Genomic DNA, 23120 nt, shown 5'->3' with positions numbered 1-23120 from the left:
AGTTCCACCATCCTGGTTGGGTGCCCACATCAAGATTGGGTTCCCCCATCCTGGTGGGGTTCCCCCATCCTGGTGGGGTTCCCCCAATCCTGGTGGGGTGCCTCCATCCCAGTTAGGTGCTCCCATCCTGGTGGGGTTCCACCATCCTGGTTGGGTGCCCCCCATCCTGGTTGGGTGGCCCCATCAAGATTGGGTTCCCCCAGTCCCAGTGGGATTCCACCATCCTGGTGGGGTTCCCCCAATCCTGGTGGGGTGCCTCCATCCTGGATTGGTGCCCCTCATCCCAGTCAGGTACCCCCATCCTGGAGGGGTGCCCCCCATCCCAGTGGGGTTCCCCCATCCCAGTCAGGTGACCCCCATCCTGGTTGGGTGCCCCCATCCAGATTGGGTTCCCCCCATCCTGTTTGGGTTCCCTCATCCCGGTGGGGTTCCACCATCCCAGTGGGGTTCCCCCAATCCTGGTGGGGTTCCCCCAGTCCCAGTTGGGTTCCCCCAATCCTGGTGGGGTTCCCCCAGTCCCAGTTGGGTTCCCCCATCCCAGTGGGGTTCCCCCATCCCAATCTGGTGCCCCCATCCCGGGAAGGACGGGACGCGAGGACGGAGCCGGTCGCCGTCGGGGTCACCCAGCGGGGTCTCGCTGTGCCGTCCTGTGGATAGAACCGAAGCAGAGGGAGGGGGACTGAGAAAAAAAAAGTGGGTTACTGTTTTTAAAAAAATCATATAAAAAATAATATTTAAGGAAATACAGCACTAAGAAAAAAAATTCTGTACAGACAGGTTTCAAAGTCGCCCGTAAAGAGAAACAGCACCCACTTCCCTGCACATTTCAGCCCTTTTTACACTCCCCTTACACATTAAAACCTTGGTTTTTTTTACTTTCCAAACCAATATAGATCAATTTAAGCAAATAAAGATATTTACTACAGATTTTGATTGTCAGCAAACACAATATATTTACTGCATTAGCATTTGCTCACAGTGCAAATGGTACAACAATACATCAGTTCAATATTTCTGATTTTTTCCCTTAAAAATGCTGTATGCATTAACTATCATATTTGCATTACAACATGACAAATGAGCAAATGAAATGTGTGTGAAAATTATCACCTTTTCACAATATCAAGCATAATTTTTTTTTTAACCTTAGTATAAGGTACTATAAATCCAAGAAATAAAAACATCCACAAAATATATTACATCTGGTATGATTTTTTTTTTCTCTAAGTACTCAACTTTATACAAAAGTCTTTCAAAAAATATCATTCCCTTAGGTTTGTGTGGTTAAACCTGATTGTGGTTTGTTTTTTTTTTTTTTTTTTTTTGTTCCTTTCAGTTCACATAAATTAGACTGCATTCTTCCTCTTCTCTTTATTTTTTGTACGTTTTTAATGTGTTTTTTTGTGTTTTTTTTTCACATGCAGACATCAAACCTGGATAGCACGACCTTTTGGCAACAAAGATTTTTTTTTCTTTTTAAGTCATTATTATTTTTGCTTAGTTTAGCTTAAATGTCTGAGCACAGTTTTATTAAAACAAAAGAAGAAAAAAATCAGAGCAGTCATGCAATGACATGCACATACCAGAAGGAGAAAGAAAAAAAAAATAATAATAATAAAATAGAGGACTAATTGATTTTTCTCCTCCATAGTTGGGTGGTTGTTTTAAAGTGACCAAATAAAATAAAATAAAAATATCTCACATTATAAAAAGTATTCAGCAAAATACTGGGGTGCTTTTTTTTTTTTCCCTGTATTTCTGTAAAGAATTTCCCTTCTGCTGAAAACAAAGAAAAAAAATAATAATAAAAAGGAAAAGAAACCAAAAATAAGAAAACGAACCCAAAAGCTGCTGCCGGAACATCGCTCCCCAGAGTTGGGGGGACCCGCAGAGCCGCCCCCCGCCCCCCCAGCCTGGCTTGGGGGGCTGAGCCCTCTTACCTCCAGCACGGGGAGCCGGTGCTTGGGGACACGGGGGGGACACGGGGCTGGGGAGGGCAGCGGGAGCTCCAGGCCCAGCGAGGAGAGGAGCCAGATGAGCTCCATCCATCCATCCATCCATCCATCTGTCCATCCATCCATCCATCATCAATCCATCCATCCATCCATCCATCCATCCATCCATCCATCCATCCATCCATCCATCCTTTATCCATCCATCCATCCATCCATCCATCCATCCATCCATCCATCCTTTATCAATCCGTCCATCCATCCTTTATCCGTCCATCCATCCATCCATCCATCCATCCATCCATCCATCCATCCATCCATCCATCCTTTATCAATCCATCCATCCGTCCATCCATCCATCCATCCATCCATCCTTTATCAATCCATCCATCCATCCTTTATCAATCCATCCATCCATCCATCCATCCATCCATCCATCCATCCATCCATCCTTTATCCATCCATCCATCCCCTCACGGATCCTGGAGCGCGCAGCCCCGGGGCAGCCGGGCAGGACGGGACCGGGGTGGGGGCAGATCCTGGAGCAGCCACCCGGACCGAGCCCCGGGATCCGGGTCAGCCGGGAGCATCCCCGGGATCGGCCGCCCGGGCAGCCCCGAGCCGGGAGGCGCCGGGTGAGGGCCGGGATGGGGCAATCCAGCCGGGATCCGGGCGGTGCGAGTAATCCAGGAGCCGGGAGAGCCGGGCCAGGAGGGTGCGGACGGCCCGGCCCCGGGCGGGATCCGGGAGGTGCGGGAGCAGGCGGCCGGGATCCGGGCAGTGCGGGCGGCCCGGGCCCGGGCAGGGCAGGTGGAAGCAGCCGGGATGTGGAAGGTGCAGGAGCAGGCAGCCGGGATCCGGGTGCTGCGAGCAATCCCAGCGCGGGCAGCGCAGAGTCCGGGCAATCCGGGTGCGGGCGGTGCGGGTCCCATCGATCCAAGTGCAGGCAGGATCCAGGTGCGGGCAGCCTGGACCCGCTCAATCCGGGTGCGGGCAGAGCGGACCCGTCGCGGCGCAAGCCCGGTATCCTGAACACCGTGGGGTTCCCCCCGGAGCGGTGCCGAGGGCAAGGGGAGGAGAAGGGGTGCCACCGCGCCGCCCCCCACAATCCCTCAAGCGCACGTGGTGACGGCGGGGGCGAGGGCGACGGGCGGCGAGGTGGTGGCGGTGGCGGCGGGGGGCGCGGCGGGGGGCTGCACCCCCGAGCCCTTCTCGGCCTTCTTCTCCTTCTGCTTGAGGTGGATCTTGGCGTGCCGCTTGCGCTCGTCGGAGCGGGCGAACTTGCGGCCGCAGAACTCGCAGGCGAAGGGCTTCTCGCCGGTGTGGGTGCGGATGTGGGTGGTGAGGTGGTCGCTGCGGCTGAAGCTCCGCATGCAGATGCGGCACTGGAAGGGCTTGTGGCCCGTGTGGATGCGGAGGTGACGGGTGAGCTCGTCGGAGCGGGAGAAGCGGCGGTCGCAGCCCTCGGCCGGGCAGGCGTGGGGCCGCTCGTGCAGCGGCGTCTTGCTGGGCCGGTTGGGATACTTGCGGGGTCGGATGGGCTTGAGCGTGAGCGGCGGCTGCGGCAGCCCCCCGAAACCCGGGTGGATCTGCTTGTCCTTGAAGGCCTTGATGGTCTCCAGCGGGGTGATGGGGGGCGGGTTGACGCGGATGGGGTCCAAGCTCTGGAAGGGTTTGTGCTCCGTGATGGTGCCCATGTCGTTGGGGTGGTGGTAGAGGTTATAGTCTGGGATCATGGGGAAGAGGTTGCTGTCCAAGGCGGGCTTGGCCGCCTGGTAATCCTGGGGGGAGTAGGTGAGGCCGGGGTTGCTCTGGGGGTCGTGGAAGGAGACGGGCTCTGGGTAGAGGTCACTGCAGGAGGAGTAGGGCGGCAGCGCGGGGTACATCTGGTCCACCTCGCCCTGCGGCGGCCCCATGCTGCCCGCCGAGCTCTGCGTGCTGGTGAGCGCGCCCGAGGACGGCGGCACCCCCAGGATGCCGGCGCTCATCAGGCTGATGATGTTGTCCTGGCACCAGTTGGAGGGCGAGTCAAAAGCGAATTTCCCCAGGTAGGTGACAGTCTTGTTGCCCGGGGCGGGTTGAAAAGTGCCCGAGTAGGAGGACAATTCCTGACCGGCCTTTTCGTTCGCTAAGCCAATGTCCATAACATTATCTGCAAAGTGCGAGAGAAGCGGGGCACGGTAAGCCGGGAGGGCCCGGGGATGCACCGGCAGATGCTCCGGGGGATGCTCCGGGCAGCGGGGATGCGCCAGTTCCCCCCTCGCCTCGCTCCCCCCTTCCCCTCGCCGCTTCCACCCCGCATATGCGGCGCTGCCTGCCGGGGGTCCCGACGATGCGGGGCCGCCCGCGCCGCCCCCGCGAGGAGCTGCCCCGGGTGGGTGGGTGGGTGGGTGGGTGGGTGTGTGGGGGGGACACCCCACCGCCGCGCCGCCGGAGGAAGGAGGTACCTGCGGCTACAGGTAGGCTTCCTCCCCGTCCAGCCCCGGCAGCGCTGGGCACTCCGCGGAGCCGGGGCTGCGGCCGCCGACGCCGTTACCAACTCGCCGCCTTCCCTGCGCCGAGCCCCGGCGAGGAGAAACACGGGGATGGGGATGGGGATGGGGATGGGGAGGGGGGGTTTAGCCTGGCAGGGCTCCGCGTGGGAGCGGGGACACGCGGGGAGCACCCGCCCCCGCCGCCCTCGGCGCTCACCTGTGCCCCCCAGATCCGACCCTCCCTCTCTCCCGCTCCCCCCCGCCCCGCTTTCCCCAGCCCCGCGCTCCGGGAAAGTCGGCGCCGCGTCCCGGGGAGCCCACGCTGCCGCCGCCGCCGCTGCGGGCTGTGGGGGGGCGGCTGCCACGGCCACGCGCGTCCGCGGCGCCTCCGCACCCGCGCGGATCCCGGCGCGGGCGGGCGGCCCCTGCGCGACTCGGGGGTGCCCGGCCTTCCCCTGGTCCCCTCGGCCCTCCGGCTTCTCCAGCCGGGCTTCTCCTCCCCACGGAGCGCGGCCGCCGTCCCCGTACCTGCGGCGGCGGCTCGGCGGCGGCAGCGCTCGGCGGAGCCCTGCAGCGATCGCGCGGAGACACGGCGAGGAAAGGGAAAGGGGTGGGTGGGTGCGGGGGGGGGACGCTCCCCAGCCCCAGCTCTTCCCTTCCCTCCGAGGCTCCATGACACCCTACCCACAGCATCCTCCTCCTCGCCCCACCGGCTCCCCCCCTGCTCCTGCCTTTTCCCCATTTTTCCTCCCCTCCCGCTTTACCTGCAGCCATCTGGTTGTAGTGAGCCACCGAGTCGCTGGTGCTGGAGAAGATATTCAAAGAGTTGGGGATCTCCTCTGGGTACAGATTGTCAGGCAATTGGTTCATCAAAGTGTTCATGGTCCCCGGCAGCTTCTCCAGTAGTTTGCCTGTCATAGCACTGGAGGAAAAGGCTGGTTCAACGTGGCTCCGAGCTCGGCTCCCGAGGAAACAACATCCGAGTGGCAAATCCGTGCGAGGGAAATCATGCAAGAAGAAAAGTTGGGGCGGGGGCGGCGGGGGGGAGGAGGAGGAGGAGGCGGGGGGGGGGGCTGGGGGTGGCCGCGGAGGAGGGGGCGCGGGGGGGGCGCGGTCCTCCGTGGGTCCCTTGGTGGTGTTTCCTCGAGGGGGAGGGGGCGATCTGGCTGGCAGATGTGGTTGTAGAAGCTGGGGGGGTGGTGGTGGTGGTGGTGCTGGGGGGGGGAGGATTTAACCCCTCCTCTCTCGCTCTCTCTCAATCTCTCGCTCCCTCTCGCCGGCTCCCGGCCCCGCTTCCCCCGCGCTCGGCCCCGCTCCGCTCGCCGGTTCCTTCTCTGCCGCCCGACTGCTCCGCCGGGGACTCCGCGGGGCCTTTATGCGGGAGCGCTCCGTGACGTAGCTGCCCATATATGGACAGACAAAGCCGAGCCGAGGCCGAGACGTCACAATGGAAGCTCCGCACAATGGAACGTTGGGGAGAGCAGGAAGCGGGGCCGGCGAGCGCGGGGACGGGGGACAGGGGAGCGCACCGGGGCAACCGGGCACCCTGCACCGGCCGAGGGGAGCCGGGCACCGGATACCGGCCTGGGGGAAGCGGCAACGGGGCAACGGGGACGGGGCACGGGATGCCGGGCAAAGGGGATCGGGCAGCAGGCATGCTGGCATCGGGGAAGGGGTGCCCGGTACCGGGCATCCTGCACCGGGCAGTGGGGACCGGGACCTGGGCGTGCCGCACCGGATGAGGGGTACCGGGCGTGCTGCAGCGAGCGCCGGGCATGCTGCACGGGGTACCGGGCTGCCTGCACCGGGCAGTGGGCACCAGGAACCCTGTGCAGGGCACCGGGCATCCTGCACTTGTCACCGAGCCCGGGGTACCGGGCGTGCAGCAGGCATCCCGCACTCTGCACAGGGCACCCCGCACGGGGCACAGCGCACCGGGCCGGGGTCTCCCTGTCTGCGCTGCATCCCCCGCGCCGAGCGGGGCCGTCCCCGTTCGCAGGGCGGGCGGCGGCGGCTCCAGCGCTTCCAGCCCGGATCGTCCCCCCGGGAAGCAGCGGGGGCGCCCCCGCCCAGCCTGACCCTGCGGCCGCCCCCGGCGCTGCTCACCGCCAGCCTCTTACCGGGAGGCGTTTTTCCTCCGGTGGAGGCCAGGACCGGCCGCAAACCCCATCCTGCAGCCCGGGCTGGCACAGGAACGGGATGGGAGCTGCGCAGGGAAAGCCACAGCGCCAGGCAGTGGAGTTTGGTGGGAAGAAGAGGGTCAGAGTGGGGGGCCTGCAGGAGGCTCCAGCCCCTCGGTGTGGTGGCAGTGGTGACAGAGGTGACAGAGGGGCTGGCTCTGCCCCGAGCCGCCCCCTCCCCATGTCCCGAGTCCCGTGGAGAACAGAGCTTGGAATACTTTAAAAACAGGTAACACTTGTTGGTCGCCTGTGATTTTAACCTCACCTCCCCCCTTTAAAAGTTTGGCACTTCCAAGGCGTCAGTAATTAGGTGGTTTCGTGCTAAGTGTGCCAACTGATGCTATCTTTAAAACCCTCCGAGTTATATAGCAAATGTATGGAAAAATGCTGTGTTGCAATAGCTCCACTTACCCAATTCCTGCAGGGCCGGCTTTGCCATGGGAGTGAAATCCGGGCTACGGGAGGGGACCGGGCAATGGCCGCGGGGCCGCGGGGCACGGGGGGCTCTGGAGGGGCGGGGAGAGCGTTCCGGGGGTGGGCGGGGGGCAGCGAGCCCCGGCTCGGGCTGTTTGTGACCGCGGGGGCAGGAGGGGCCTGTGTGTGTTCCACCGACTGCAGGGTCGCCATTCACTTCAGAGCGCCCCGCATTCACTTCAGGGCCCCCCACATCCACTTCAGGGCCCCCCACATCCAGGGCCGCTCGTTCAGTGCAGCCCCCCCGGCACTGCAACCTCGAGCCTCCATCCCCCGATCCCCCTTTCCACTAGAAATTCCCCCTACGCTGTTCCTGTGCAGAACCCCCATCCTGTGCAGACCCCCCCACCCTTTGTAGAGCCCCCACACCTTGCACGGGACCCCCACGCTGTGCAGAGCCCCCCACCCTTATTAGACCCCCCAAATCCCGCACAGAGCCCTCCTCCCTCGCACCCTCTTCACCCCCATCCTTGGCAGGACGCTCTCCTTGTTTTCCCCCCCCCCTCTCTCGCTCTCTCACCCCGCCTCGCCCCCTCCCGCCGCCCCCTGCCCAGCGCATCCCCCGCCCGTGGCCCGGCGCGGCCCGGGGGGAGCGCGGCGGCGGCGGCGGCGGCGGCGGCGGCGGCGGGAGGGGAGCGGGGGGAGCGCGGGGCGGCGGCGGGCGGGCGGCCGAGGGGAAGCGCCATACAAGGCCTGGATCCGGCCCCGCCTCCGCTCCCTTCTTTGGCCGCCGGTTCCGGCGCCCCCGGCGCTGCCGAGGCGCGGGGCGGGCGCGGGGCGCGGAGGGGGATGCACGGCCCGCGCCCCCCCGGGCAGCACCGCCCCGGGCCGCGGGGGTGGCGAGGGGTCCCCGCTGACACCCCCGGCCCCCGGGGGTCTTCCCCCGACACCGCATTCCCACGGCGGGAGCGCGGCCGCGGGCTCAGCACCGGGGATGCTGCGGGGGCCCCGCTGCGGGTCCGGCCCCGTCGATCTGAGCAGAGACCCCCCAAAATGAAACCAATCCTCCTGAACCCTGCAATCCCGCAGATCAGAGCAGGGACCCCCCGAAATTAAACCAACCCTCCTGAACCCTGCGACCCCGCAGATCAGAGCAGGGACCCCCCCAAAATGAAACCAACTCTCCTGAACCCTGCGGTTGATGCTGCGTGTCCGGCCCCGTCGATCTGAGCAGGGATCCCCCAAAATGAAACCAACCCTGCTGAACCCTGCGACCCCGCAGATCAGAGCAGGGACCCCCCCAAAATGAAACCAACCCTCCTGAACCCTGCAATCCCGCAGATCAGAGCAGGGACTCCCCAAAATGAAACCACCCCTCCTCAACCCTGCGGTTGGTGCTGCGGGGGCCCCACTGCGTGTCTGGCACAGATCAGAGCAGGGACCCCCCAAAATGAAACCACCTCTCCTCAACCCTGCAATCCCACAGATCAGAGCAAGGACCCCCCCCAAAATGAAACCAACCCTTCTGAACCCTGCGACCCCGCAGATCAGAGCAGGGACCCCCCCAAAATGAAGCCACCCCTCCTCAACCCTGCGGTTGGTGCTGTGGGGCTCCCGCTGCGTGTCCGGCCCTGTAGATCAGAGCAGGGACCCCCCAAAATGAAACCACCTCTCCTCAACCCTGCGGCCCCGCAGATCAGAGCAAGGACCCCCCTCAAAATTAAACCAACCCTCCTCAACCCTGCGGTTGATGCTGCGGGTCCGGCCCCGTAGATCAGAGCAGGGACCCCCCCCCCAAAATGAAACCACCTTAATTGTGTCCGGTGCCAACATCACCCCCCGGTTCCTCCCGGTTTGTGGCGGAGGGTGTGGGTTGGCTCAGCCTTATCGGCACCCACGGGTGAGGGTCCCGTGGGGAATCCCTGCTCCTCGCATCCCCACGAGCGCCAGCCCCAGCGGCCCGGGTGGGTTTCTGCCCCCCGAGGGTGGCAGGGACACGGGAGTGGCACCCGCTGGGAATGCAGCTGGCTGCCGCCCGCTCGGGGCTGTGGGTGCACCCCAAAGTGGGGTTTAGGCTGGGTTTAAAGCTCCCGTCTCACGGGGACCTGCCGCTAAACCCGGCTGGGGAGAGCGGGACAGCCAGGCACTGACAGCGGTTTGATTGGGAACGGCCCGGAGCCAAAATAAACCGAGGCAGACTCAGACTGGCACGGGAACGGCCGCATGGGGGTTGGGCTGGCTTAGTTACAGCTCAGCTTAGTGGGTCAGAGCATCCCGAGCGCAGCTCTTCACCCATGGGAGGGAAACAGAGAGAAACTCACCTGGGATGGCTCCGGATGGTTTTAAATTACAGCCCAGCCTGGATGGAGTCGGCAGCCCAGAGGTTTCACTCTTTTTCTCGACATCCCACACACCTGCCCCGTGTGAACCCCGTCCTGATCCAGGTGTTTCTGTGACCTGGATCACCGCTGCCGGCATTCCATGCCCATGGATGGTCCCCCTGCCCCACCGGCGGGGCTGGATCCAGGTCGGGGCAGCGCCGGGAGGAGCTGGAGCTGGAGAGGGGAACACGGAGCTGCTCCAGGGCTGGAGCCCCGCAGCTCTGCAGCCACGCTGGAGAGCTGGGGGTGCTCACCTGGCCAGGAGAAGGCTCCAGGGAGAGCTCAGAGCCCCTTGCAGGGCCTGGAGGGGCTCCAGGAGAGACTTTGGACAAGGGATGGAGGGACAGGAGCCAGGGAATGGCTCCCACTGCCAGAGGGCAGGCATGGATGGGATGTTGGGAAGGAATTTCTGGCTGTGAGGGTGGTGAGGGGCTGGCTTGGAATTCCCAGAGCAGCTGTGGCTGCCCCTGGATCTGTGGCAGTGCCCAAGGCCAGGCTGGACAGGGCTTGGAGCGGCCTGGGGCAGTGGGAGGTGTCCCTGCCCATGGCAGGGGTGGCACTGGGTGAGCTTTAAGGTCCCTCCCCAGCCGAACCATTCCAGAATTCCCTGAAACGCCGCCGTCCCTCCTCAACCCCGTGCCCCACGCCAGCGCTGCCCCATCCCCCCTCACCTCCCAGCATCCCTGCAGGATGTCACAAATAATGTCACAAACGGTGACATTGTTTAACCGTGTCCCACCCTGCCCGGTTCCCCAGTGCTGGCGAGGAACCGAGAGCCCCCAGCTCCCACCCCGACCCTCCCTCGGGGCTCAGAGCGGCCCCACCCCATCCCCAAAACCCCGCTGGCCCCCGTGGGACCGGCACCTGTCCCCCCCTGTCCCCCTGGGTGCTGTCACCTGACGGGCGACATCTCCTCTCGGTCTTGTGACCCAGCGGGCCCTGATTCATGTGCGGGAACCCTGCAGGTGCTCGGGCTGCGCATCCTGGGGGACCCCCGGGCCCCGAAAAGGGGAACTCGTCAGGGTTTTTCACCTAATTAACGGCAGCTTAATTGTACTTAGAGAGAAGGGAAGGCCAGCCCTGCTTTCGTGCCTTGTGGCCAGGCTGGTGGGCTGCTGGCTCCCCAAAATTCACCCGAGCTGAGCCGTGAAGGCTGGGGGACATCACGGGGGGTCTCAGGAGCTCTGGAAAGCTCCACACAGGGCTCGCTTCTGTGTTTCAGGCTTTTAACCCGGCAGAGGGATCATCTGTAACGATGGCGATGATCACCGGCATTGTCACCTCATCCCGGATCACAAAGGATGCTCAGGCTCGGAGCCCGAGGCACAAAGCAGAGCGCGGAGCTTTCCCTGCCCGGGTTCAGCTGCGGATCCGGGGCTGGGGAGGTCGCGGAGCCGCAAACGGAGTGTGGCTGCTGGGCACCCGAAAGGTCACCGGGCTCCTGCCCCTGGGGACAGCTGTGCCAGGGATGTGTGGGCGGCTGCCGGGATGCTCGGCAGCGCAAACTCCGCTCGAGCGGCTTGGAGAGGGAAAAAACACAAAAAAAACCCAAAAAACCACACCCCGAACCACGGGGTGGGCGTCGCGGGGTATCTGATCAAGCCACGGTGTGAGTTTAGTTTTGTTTTTTTTTTCGTTTTGTTTGCAGGTGCTGAGCTGCTGTGGCACTTCAGGGCGAACAACAGCTGCCCAGATGTTGGTGCAGCAGCAGCAGTTTGTTCTCTGGGCGTTCCATGGCCTGGCATGAAAGAGATGCTCAGCGCTGGCAGGGATGGGATTCAGGGCAATCTGGAATTTCTGGGGGAGGAGGAGAGACTTTGTGTGAGGGAAATCCTCATTTCAGGCCAAACTCCGACTGAGGGAACTTCAGCCAGGAGAAACTGCTGGGCAGCCTTCCTGATCCCAGAGCAGCACCCTCCCAGCTCTCCTGCCTCACCTTGGCTTTCCTGATTTGCCTGTGAAAACTCCACACCCTCCTCCTCCTCCGGAAATATTTGGAAACACTCTCGCTGATATATGCATGGAGAAAGAGACTGGCATCTCCCTCATGGAAAAAGAGACGGGCATCTCCCTCATGGAAAAGGAGATGGGCATTTCCCTCTTGGAAAGGGAGATGGGCATTTCCTTCATGGAAAAGGAGATGGGCATCTCCCTCATGGTAAAGGAGACTGGCATCTCCCTCTTGGAAAGGGAGATGGGCATTTCCTTCATGGAAAGGGAGATGGGCATTTCCCTCTTGGAGAAGGAGATGGGCATTTTTTCATGAAAAAGGAGATGGGCATTTCTCTCTTAGAAAAGAAGACTGGCATTTCCCTCTTGGAAAGGGAGATGGGCATTTCCCTCATGGAAAGGGAGCCTGGCATCTCCCTCTAGGAAAAGGAGATGGGCATTTCTCTCTTGGAAAAGGAGATGGGCATTTCCTTCATGGAAAAGGGAGATGGGCATTTCTCTTTTAGAAAAGGAGATGGGCATTTCTCTCTTAGAAAAGAAGACTGGCATTTCCCTCTTGGAAAGGGAGATGGGCATTTCCCTCATGGAAAGGGAGCCTGGCATCTCCCTCTAGGAAAAGGAGATGGGCATTTCTCTTTTAGAAAAGGAGATGGGCATTTCTCTCTTAGAAAAGAAGACTGGCATTTCCCTCTTGGAAAGGGAGATGGGCATTTCCCTCATGGAAAGGGAGCCTGGCATCTCCCTCTAGGAAAAGGAGATGGGCATTTCCCTCTTGGAAAAGGAGATGGGCATTTCTCTCTTGGAAAGGGAGATGGGCATTTCCCTCATGGAAAGGGAGATGGGCATTTCCCTCTTGGAAAGGGAGATGGGCATTTCCTTCATGGAAAGGGAGCCTGGCATCTCCCTCATGGTAAAGGAGACTGGCATTTCTCTCTTGGAAAAGGAGATGGGCATTTCCCTCTTGGAAAGGGAGCCTGGCATCCCCCTCCTCCTGCAGAACTTGCTGCCCTGGGGTGCCCCTGAGTAGGTGCCAAAGAATGGATCCCCACAAGCCAAAGCCCAGGGTGGCTGCTGGGGGCAGCGATGGGAGCCTTGTGGGTGGCTGTGGGAAGCCATTTCCTGCCTCAGTTTCCCCCGTGGCAAGGCAGGGATCGGCCGTGCCTCACCCTGTGTGGCAGCAGGATGAGAATCTTGGGATGGGGAGGAAAAGCCCTTTGGCGCAGAGCTCCAAACACCTTGCTGAGGCTGGGAAATGGGTTCTGGGGGGCCAGGCTTGGCTCCTGGAGGGAACAGCCCTGGGAGATGGCTGGAGGCCAGGCGTGCACCTGCAGGAGGGTGGGAGCTGCTGGGGGGGGAGGCTCTTCCCAAAGAGCATCCCACAAATTCCTGCTGCTCCTGGGGCTGGGGGACTCCAACCCCACAGCTCTGGGTGGGGAACTCCAACCCCACAACTCTGGGGTGAGGGACTCCAACCCCACACATCTCACTGCTCCCAAGGGTTACTGGGGCACTCCAACCCCACAACTCTCACTGCTCCCAAAGGTCTGAGATTCCAACTCCACAACTCTGGGGTGGGGAACTGCAACCCCACAACACTGGGGTCAGGGACTCCAACCCCACAACTCTGACTGCTCCCAAGGGTTACTGGGGCACTCCAACCCCACAACTCTCACTGCTCCCAGGGGTTGGTGAGGGACTCCAACCCCACAACTCTGGGGTCAGGGACTCCAACCCCACAACTCTCACTGCTCCCAAGGGTTGGTGGATGACTCCAACCCCACAACTCTGGGGTGAGGGACTCCAACCCCACAACCCTGGCTACTCCCAGGGTTTGGTGGGGACTCCAACCCCACAACTCTGGGGTGAGGGACTCCAACCCCACAACTCTGAATTGGGAGACTCCAACCCCACAACTCTCACTGCTCCCAGGGGTTGATGGGGGACTCCAACCCCACAACTCTGGGATGATGGGCTCCAGCCCCACAGATCTGGGGTGGGGGACTCCAGCCCCACAGCTCTCACTGGTCCCAGCCTTCATCCTCGTGGAGTCTCCCACCAACCCCACAACCCTCACTGCTTCCTGGAATGGTGGACTCCAACCCCACAACTCTGGGGTGAGGGACTCGAACCCCACAACTCTGAACTGGGAGACTCCAACCCCACAACTCTCACTGCTCCCAAAGGTGGGGGACTCCAACCCCACAACTCTGGGATGATGGACTTCAACCCCACAACCCTGGCTGCTCCCAGGGGTTGGTGGGGACTCCAACCCCACAACTCTGAACTGGGAGACTCCAGCCCAACAACTCTGGGGTGAGGGACTCCAACCCCACAACTCTGGGGTGAGGGACTCCAACCCCACAACTCTGGGGTGAGGGATTCCAGCCCCACAGCTCTCACTGCTCCCAGCCTTCATCCTCGTGGAGTCCCCCACCAACCCCACAACCCTCACTGCTCCCAGGAATGGGGGACTCCAACCCCACAACTCTGGGGTGAGGGACTCCAACCCCACAACCCTGGCTGCTCCCAGGGTTTGGTGGGGACTCCAACCCCACAACTCTGAACTGGGAGACTCCAGCCCAACAACTCTGGGATGATGGACTCCAGCCCCACAGATCTGGGGTAGGGGACTCCAGCCCCACAACTCTCACTGGTCCCAGCCTTCATCCTCGTGGAGTCCCCCATCAACCCTACAACCCTCACTGCTTCCTGGAATGGGGGACTCCAACCCCACAACTCTGGGGTGAGGGACTCCAACCCCACAACCCTGGCTGCTCCCAAGGGTTGGTGGATGACTCCAACCCCACAACTCTGAACTGGGAGACTCCAGCCCCACAACTCTCACTGCTCCCAGGAATGGTGGACTCCAACCCCACAACTCTGGGATGATGGACTCCAATCCCCCAACTCTGGGGTGATGGACTCCAGCCCCACAACTCTGGGATGATGGACTCCAGCCCCACAGCTCTCGCTGCTCCCAGGGGTTGGTGGGGGCTCCAGGCCGTGCCAGCCAGAGGCTGCTGGGTGCCCTGGAGGAGCTGGGACCTCTGGGTCACCTCAGTCCCACACAGGTCTGGCTCTCCAAGCCCTTCCTGTTATTATCCAGCTGGGGAACAATAGCGGCGGCAGCTGGCGCGGTGTGACCCGCAGATAAGGAGACAGCTGATTAACAGGGAAACTGCAGAGCAGCCCCGCAGTGAAAGTGGTCCCGAGTGTGGGAAGGACGGGATTCCAGCCAGGGATCAGGAGCAGAAAGGGCTGCAAACCCCCCAAAGATGATTTTATGGGACCAGCAGCAACCTCAGCCCCAGGAAGGAAGCCTGGAGTGACCCCACGAGGGGTTTGCAGACCACAAAGGCGTTTTTTAACGTGAAACCAAGAAACAGAAGAGGAACTGGAGCCTGGAATTGCGGCTCGCAGAGCTGTGCCATGACAGCGAGCACGGAGAGGAGCAGAGGACGTCAGAACCCCCCAAATCCACCACGTCCAGCGGAAAAAGGGCTCGGTGTTGGTGTTGTGTCAGCACAGAGGGGTGAATCCGGCCCGGTCCGAGGGCGGGGTGTCCTCCCAGACAGAGAATTCCAAGGGCTGCGTGCCTGGGAAAAATCTCAGCCTGCTCCCCAAGGCTGAGCTCCAACCAGCCCAGGAGAAACTGGGGAGAGGCCAAAGGCGAGGGATCCGTGAGCCATTGAAACCAGCCCGGGGGGAATTTGCCATTTCCTAGCAATGAGGAAACGGGAGGTTGGCTGGGGAGCAGGGAATGGGAAGCGAGAGCAGCCGGCAAGTGAGGACAGGCCGGGCCGGGGCCGCGGGGCGAGCCCGTCCGAGCTGCCCGGGGAGGGGAGAGCCGGCATCGCCTCCTCCCACCACCCCTGGGCACGCAGAGCCCGCCGGGGCGCACAGGGCAGTGCCAGGCACGGGGGCACGGCAGCTCCTGGGCTGGCACCCCCCGTATCACAAACGCTTTGGTTGTTTTTGTTCTGCCCAGGAGCGTTTTGGGGCAAACCACATCTGAGGGTGCTCCCGGAGGAGTGGGAGAGGCTGGGAGCTTCCCACAGCCGCGGACAAACCCGGCTCAAAGCGACTCGGGAGCAGCTGAAAGAGGAAACAAAACCTGCGCCGAGTTTCTCCCCGCTGAGCATCCCTTGGATGCTCATCCCAGGATGCCTGGGCACAGCTGAGCTGCTGCTTCCCCTCAGGAACTGCTGGAATTTGCATCCCAGGGTGCTGCCAGAGCTGAATGGCCCAGCCCCAGTGAGCAGCATGGGCGTCCAGGACCCCAAAACCAAACCAGCTCAGCCCCACAAAGCTCCTCTGCTATTATACAGCATTTTGGAAACCCAACAATAATTTATTATTGCTGATGAGTGAAAACCACCACTGCGCGGCCGCAGAGGTGGGGACGCATCCCTGCGCTCACCTTTCCTGCCTCACCTATTACTTCAGGAGCCCTAAATTCCTGCCACGGCCCAGCTGCCCCTCCCAGGGCCCGCCCAGGCCCAGCAGCAGCTCCAGCGCAGGTGGGGACCCCCAAACCGGGGCTCTCAGCGCGGGGATGGAGGCTGGAGCTCCTCCCTGGATCATCCCAGCGTCGCCCACCCCGGGCTGACGCGCGATCCGGGTGCCTCAGCATCCCGTGGGGCTCAGCTGGCCGCGGGATTCTCCCACGTCGGCTCCCAAATCGGGCGGCGCTGCCCGGCCCCAGCAGCAGCAGCAGCAGCACGTGGGGATTTGGGGATTATCCCTCCTGACCTATTTCCCGGGGGTGGGGGGCAGCCAGGAACGCTTGGGGAGCGCGGAGATGCGCGGATAGAGGAGCTCCGAGGTGTGAGATATCAGAATTAATTCGCAGGTTGATATAGTTATGCGCTTAGATCATCATCAGCTGATCCTGCTAATCCCTTCTTGAGCAAGTCCCTGGCTGAGGGGGAGCTGCTGCCAAGCTCCTGCCAGCTCTGTGCCATCCCCAGGTGCCACCAAGGCTTTGGGGGTCCCCCAGTGCCTGCTCAAGTCTTAAATCTGCATTTTCCTGGGGTGAGCCCTCTGCATCAGACCCAGGGGTTGAGACTTTCTCCCATTAATTATTTCAGTGATTATTAAAAGCCAGGTAATTGTTATCCTGTTGGCTTAGGGCTCGTGTTCAGCATGAGCTTCTCCTGGCCTCCAGCCCAGTTTTGGCAAGGAACACCCCCCATGTGCTGCTGGGTGCTGCTGCTCCTCACCAGCAACACTCAATTTTCACGGGTTCATTGTTAATTTTTAAACTCCACGTCCTCTTCTCCCTCAGTCACGCCATGGAGTGGGTGGGTTTGCTTTGGGGAGGGGCTGGAATTAAACCCAAACCCAGCTCAGAGCCCCCAAAATCTCTGGGATTCTGTGTTTTCGTGGGTTTGCGGCCTTGGAATCCATTGGGCTTTGCAGAACCCATGCTAGAATTCCTGGGATGTGCCCTTGGTGCTGTGGGTCCCACACCTGAACTCGCCCAACTCTGTTTTCTCCCAGCCCTTCACACAAAAAACTCATGAAGCCACGACAGTGGAAAGTCGAGGTAACAAATACAAATAAAACTTCCTCTGGAGGCTAAAAATGACACCTAGACAGTGAAAAAAAAAAAACTTCTCTGGGTGACAATAACAGAGCGCGGAGCTATTTCAGTGTTGGGCTGTTCCATTGCAGCACTCGGCGCTGGGGTTGTGGCTGCTCAAAACCAGCCACTTCCCCAGGGACGTGACGTGTTTCCTTTCCATCACAAACTGATTTAGAAGCAAAACTTTCTACATTTAGGCAGCTGAGAGCCTCAGCTTCCCTTTTCTCTCTCACACCAATGGTGAGCGAATGGAAGGAGAGATAAAGGGGGTGGGACCAGCACCAAGTGACTCTACGTGGCTTCCTCCCTGGCAGTTTTTTCCTTCACTCTTTCTAAATAATCGAAAAGTGAACCAGAAAACCACAATTAATATTTTCCACGCCGTGGAGGCCTCGTGTGCAATCCCAGTGAGAGTTTGTGGTGCAGGGCTGGCCAGGGGTGCTGCGTTTGCAGCCCTGAGTGCCCCCACAGGGCCACGGTGCCGTGTCCTGGCAGGGACAATCCCAGCACAGGGATACTGTAGCCAGCTGGGCAGATTCCGGGTCTGATTGTTCCTGGCCTCATCTCCATCTCCATCTCCATCTCCATCTCCATCTCCATCTCCATCTCCATCTCCATGCCTACCTTCATCCTCATCCCTATTCCCATTCTCCATCTCATCCCCGTTTCCATTCTCCATCCCCATCCTCATCCCTGTTCCCACTCTCAATCCCTATCCCCATTCTCAATCCTCATCCCATCCCATTTTATCTCCATCTCCATCCTGTCCCCACCCTCATCTCCATTCATGTTCCACCATCTTCATCCCATCCCCATCCCCAATCTCCACTCCCCTCTCCTTCTTCATCTTCACCTCACTCCCGTCCTTGTTCTCCATCCCATTTCCCACCTGTCCCATCCACATCCCCACATCCATTTCCATCTCCACCCCCATCTGTCCCCTCATCCCATTCTCCATCTCTGCCCCCATTACCATTCCCATTCTCCATCCCATCCCATTCTCCATCTCTGTTCCCATTTCCATTCTCCATCCCATCCTATCCCACTCCTGTTTCCATTTTCCATCCCATTTCAATTCCCATTTCCATTCCCCATCCCATCCCCATTTCCCTTCTCATTCCATTTCCATTCTCCATCCTATTTCCATTCTCCATCTCATTTCCGTTCTCCATCCCACCTCATTCTCATTCCATTTCCATTCTCTTCCCATCCCATCCCAATTCTCCACCTCTGCCCCCATTCCCATTTCCATTCTCCATTTTACCCCATTCTCGTTTCCATTCTCATTCCATTTCCATTCTCCATCCCATCCCGATTCTCCACCTCTGTCCCCATTCCCATTTCCATTCCCCATCCCATCCCATTCCCATTCCCATTCCCATTCCCATTTCCATTCTCCATCCCATCCCATCCCATCCCAACTCCATTCTCCATCCTGTTCCCATTCCCATGTCCGTTCTTCATCCCATTCCCATTCTCCCTTCCCATTTTCCATCCCATCCCATCCCATCCCCATTCTCCATCCCATCCCCATTCTCCATCCCATTCTCCATCCCCATTCCCATTCTCCATCCCATCCCCATTCTCCATCCCATCCCATTCCATTCCCATTCCCATTCTCATTCTCCGTCCCATTCTCCATTCCCATTCTCCATCCCATCCCATCCCATCCCATCCCATCCCATCCCATCCCATCCCATCCCCATTCTCCATTCCCACTCTCCATCCCATCCCACAGGGCCATGGATCACTCTGGCTCCCATTGATCCCAATCCCAGCCCAGCCCAGTTTGTCCCATGCCCAGTTAAGCCCAGGAGCCGTGGTGATCCTTTCCTAGAAGGACAAACCCCCGTTGCCTTTCCTGCCCCCAGAATAACCAGGGCAGGCACGACGAGCAGGGAGGGGAGGCTGCTGGGGCCGGGCTCAGGATGTCAGCCCAGCCCTGACCTCTCATTTACACCGAGCCTCTCTCCCATCTGCCGGGCCAATTACACCCTGCTCCGAGGGCAGGAGAGAAAAAGGAGAAATCCAACTTTAGCAGACTTCCATGACATCTCAGTGTCATTTCCTCTGCTGCTAATCTTAGCGGGGTTCGTGGTTTTTTTTTCCCTGCCTTGTGGTGTTACCCAGCTTCCTTTTTTTGTTGCTCTCCTTCCCGCCAGCTCCTGCAGCTTCAGCCAGCCTTGTGCACCCAGGGCAAGGCTGGATCCTGCTCCTGCTGCCCCTCGGGCACCCCAATCCTCCCCGGAGGGGACGGAGCTCTGCAGGACCCCGTGTGATTCAGCCCCTCCGAGGCACAGAGCCACTTCCTGCAGGGAAAGTCCCGGCCAAGTTTAACCCCCCCAGTGCAGGACTGAAATTCACATTTAGCTCCCAGTGCAGGACTGAAAATTCACATTTAACTCCCCCAGTGCAGGACTGAAATTCATATTTAACCCCCCCAGTGCAGGACTGAAATTCACATTTAACCCCCAGTGCAGGACTGAAAATCCATATTTAACTGCCCAGTGCAGGACTGAAAATTCACATTTAACCCCCCCAGTGCAGGACTGAAAATCCACATTTAACTCCCAGTGCAGGACTGAAAATTCATATTTAACTGTCCAGTGCAGGACTGAAAATCCACATTTAACCCCCCAGTGCAGGACTGAAAATTCACATTTAACCCCCCCAGTGCAGGACTGAAAATCCATATTTAACCCCCAGTGCAGGACTGAAAATTCATATTTAACCCCCAGTGCAGGACTGAAACTCACATTTAACCCCCAGTGCAGGACTGAAATCTATGTTTAACAACCAGGACTGAAATCCAAGTTTAACCCCCCAGTGCAGGACTGAAAATTCACATTTAACTCCCAGTGCAGGACTGAAAATTCAGATTTAGCTCCCAGTGCAGGACTGAAATCCATGTTTAACACCCCAGGACTGAAACCCAAGTTTAACCCCCAGTGCAGGACTGAAACCCATGTTTAACCTAACCCCCAGTCCAGGACTGAAATCTAAGTTTAACAAACCAGGACTGAAATCCAAGTTTAACCCCCCAGTGCAGGACTGAAATCCATGTTTAACAAACCAGGACTGAAATGAAAGTTTAACCCTGCCAGTGCAGGACTGAAATCCATGTTTAACCCTTCAGTCCAGGACTGAAATCTATGTTTAACAAACCAGGACTGAAATCCAAGTTTAACCCCGCAGTGCAGGACTGAAATCCACCCTTAACCCCCAGTGCAGGACTGAAAATTCACATTTAACCCCTCAGTGCAGAATTGAAACCCATGTTTAACACTCCAGTGCAGGACTAAAATCCATGTTTAGCACCCGGGCAGGACCAAAATCTGCTCTCAGTGCTGGGGACCCAGGGAAGGTGACAGCAGGATGGCACAGAGATGTATTTTTCGGGATCAGGTTGCTGTATTCCAGGCACTGAGGCAGAGCTGAGGTGCAGCATCACAACCAGAGCATCACAGCCCCTCTGAATGACCCCTGAGCCACTCATTCACTCGTGCCTCAGTTTCCCCAGCCTGCAGAATGTCCTGGCCTCCTGCTCTCCGTGGTTTGCTCCAAGAGGAACATTATTCCTGGCCATGGGCAGGCCGGAGGTGGCTTTGTCACGGTGCAGACGGCGGGATGTGCTCCAAGGAGGAGCTGCAGGCGGGTGAATCTGAGCCTTAGAGAAAACTGAGTCTTAGATGAAAGCCTAATTAAGGAGCTAATTAAAGGGGAGGTCCGGCTAAGCGGCCGGTAGGCAGAGCTCTGCTGATTTATGCCTTTAATTTGGGTTTTGCTTTCCAAGAGAAACGGGCTGAGGGCACAGGCAGGGCAGTGCCCGTTCCCGTGTGGTGCCACCCAGGGACCCCTGGACTGGCATCACTGTCCCTGTCCCCTCCTGGGTGACCCTGGTGTCACCTAAATGAGGGTTTGGCTGGCCACCCCTGCTCCCATTGCCCACAGATCCCAAATTGCCCTGCCCACACTCATTGCCACTGCAGAGCCCCGTGTGCTCCATCCAAACTTTATTCAGGCACCAAACTCCGAGTCCCCAAAGTGCCAGGGGGACATGCAAGGGGGGTCAAGTCAGAAATGGGGTGAGGGGAAGAGAAGGGGGAGATGCCAAAATTCCTGGGATAACCAGGCGAGCTGGGATGTTCCCCAGAGGGACAGAGAACTTGGCTGTGGCAGGGGAGGGCTTGGGGCTGTGGCTCTGGGTTGGGAGCAGGGTGGGCTCATCCTCGGTGGGTCTGGGGTCCCCTCTGCTCCGGGCAGGGGTGGCTCTGGGCTGTGGGGATGTGCAGGGCATGGGAGGGATGGCTGCAGTTAATCCTTGCAGTTTTTGGTGAGGAACTGGGTGGCGGCCACGGGGTGGCCCAGGTGAAAATCCTCCACAAAATCCTTCAGGTCCCAGGTGCCTGGCGAGAGAGAGAGGAAAAGGGGGTGAGAGCAGGGCTGGAGAGGGGAGCGGCCCTGAGCAGCTGCTGCTCTGCCCCAAACCACATCCTGCACGCCCAGGAGGCCCCAGGGACAGGAGGAGCCACGGGGACCCCAATCTCAGCATCCTGGGGCTACCAGGCTCCTCTGCTGCCCCCTGACCTTTGCAGCAAACCCTCCTACGAGCCCACCCGGGGGTGGCCCGGCTGGAAATCCCCCTGGGGATGTCACAGGAGATCCCCCATCCCCCGGAGTGGCATTCACTGCCCTGCTGCTCCTCAGGCTGCTGCAGCTCAGGGGGTTCCTCATTCCTGACCCTCCTCCCCCGCTGCCCAGCACCCCCGAGCTCTGGGGCAGCTCCAGCTGTGCTTTATCCCACGTGGGCAGCAGCAAACTCTCTGCAGCTCCAAAGGCAGCAGGGATTCCCTCACACCGGCCCCTGTGGGGCAGAAATCCCCCTGTGCCCCGCTGGGGTCGGGCACCCAGCCCGTGTCTGTGCCAGCATCCTGCCCTGCCCGGGGGGGCTTTCCCTGGCGCCCAAAGAGCTCACGCTTTGCTCCTTGTGGGCAAAGGGGCCCGTTGTTTATCTGAAAGCCGTCCTCTCCTCTTCCTGGCTGCTCTGTGCTGTCACGCCGCAGCCTGGCGGCTTTATCCGCTGCCACATCTCGGCCCCGAGCGGAGCGCGGCGTCCCCTTTGCTCTTGCAAAAGTGCTGAGCAAAAACCTGAGCTGCCGCATCACCTCCGAGGGGTGCTGATGGCTGGGGGGAGCTGCTGGAGCTCCCACCTGCTCCCCACCCCGGGCACGGAGCTCCAAAAAAAGCTCTGGAGATTCTCTGGTGACGGCAGCGCGCCCTGGAGCTGCGGGATGCTCCAGGGCAGGGGAGGAGCTGACAGGATGCTCAGCGAGGACCTGCATCCCACATTTAGCTGGGATAGGATTTGGGATGCTCCAGGACCGGGAAGGAGCTCACAGGATGCTCAGCAAAGACCTGCGTCCCACATTCCAGCTCGGATGAGATTTGGGGTGCACCAGGGCCAGGGAGGAGCTCACAGGATGCTCCAGGACTGGGAAGGAGCTCACAGGATGCTCAGCGAGGACCTGCATCCCACATTCGGGGTGGGATGAGATTTGGGGTGCACCAGGGATGAGATTTGGGGTGCACCAGGGCCAGGGAAGGATCTCACAGGATGCTCAGCAAGGACCTGCATCCCACATTCTGGCTGGGATGAGATTTGGGGTGCACCAGGGTCAGGGAAGGTTCTCACAGGATGCTCAGCGAGGACCTGCATCCCACATTCGGGGTGGGATGACATTTGGGGTGCTCCAGGGCCAGGAAGGAGTTGACAGGATGCTCAGCAAGGACCTGCATCCCACATTCCAGCTCGGATGAGATTTGGGGTGCACCAGGGCCAGAAAGGAGCTCACAGGGTGCTCAGCAAAGACCTGCATCCCATATTCGGGGTGGGATGAGATTTGGGGTGCACCAGGGATGAGATTTGGGGTGCACCAGGGCCAGGGAGGAGCTCACAGGATGCTCAGCGAGGACCTGCATCCCACATTCGGGGTGGGATGAGATTTGGGGTGCACCAGGGCCAGGAAGGAGTTGACAGGATGCTCAGCGAGGACCTGCATCCCACATTCGGGGTGGGATGAGATTTGGGGTGCTCTAGGGCCAGAAAAGAGCTCACAGGATGCTCAGCAAAGACCTGCATCCCACATTCTGGCTGGGATGAGATTTGGGGTGCTCCAGGGCCA

The 23120-nt window shown here is 59.8% G+C and overlaps 2 protein-coding genes across 4 annotated transcripts in view; both read right to left on the bottom strand.

Annotated features, from left to right (window-relative positions):
- Positions 1-927: 927 nt before the first annotated feature.
- EGR3 (early growth response 3) lies at positions 928-5479 on the bottom strand. 3 transcript variants are annotated; one of them, XM_058042297.1, is made up of 2 exons: positions 5191-5479; positions 928-4104 (listed from the first exon to the last, which is right to left on the bottom strand). In XM_058042297.1, exons 1-2 carry the CDS (start codon positions 5342-5344, stop codon positions 3065-3067), a joined length of 1194 nt encoding a protein of 397 aa, XP_057898280.1. In that variant the 5' UTR covers positions 5345-5479; the 3' UTR covers positions 928-3064. The 3 variants fall into 3 exon arrangements, with proteins under 3 accessions (XP_057898280.1, XP_057898279.1, XP_057898281.1); XM_058042296.1 differs by lacking the exon at positions 5191-5479 and adding an exon at positions 4955-5046; XM_058042298.1 differs by lacking the exon at positions 5191-5479 and adding an exon at positions 4400-4537.
- A 15455-nt stretch (positions 5480-20934) lies between these two features.
- Positions 20935-23120, bottom strand: part of PEBP4 (phosphatidylethanolamine binding protein 4) — a 101710-nt gene continuing 99524 nt past the window's right edge. The window contains exon 7 of the mRNA XM_058042303.1: positions 20935-21344. Coding sequence (XP_057898286.1) covers positions 21253-21344 — 92 coding nt within the window. The 3' untranslated portion in view covers positions 20935-21252. The remainder of the gene's footprint in view (positions 21345-23120) is intronic.

Source organism: Melospiza georgiana, chromosome 31 (assembly GCF_028018845.1).
Source record: "Melospiza georgiana isolate bMelGeo1 chromosome 31, bMelGeo1.pri, whole genome shotgun sequence".
NCBI lineage: Eukaryota > Metazoa > Chordata > Aves > Passeriformes > Passerellidae > Melospiza > Melospiza georgiana.
Note: the sequence above shows the minus strand (reverse complement) of the source record. Positions and strands in the feature narration are given on the sequence as shown.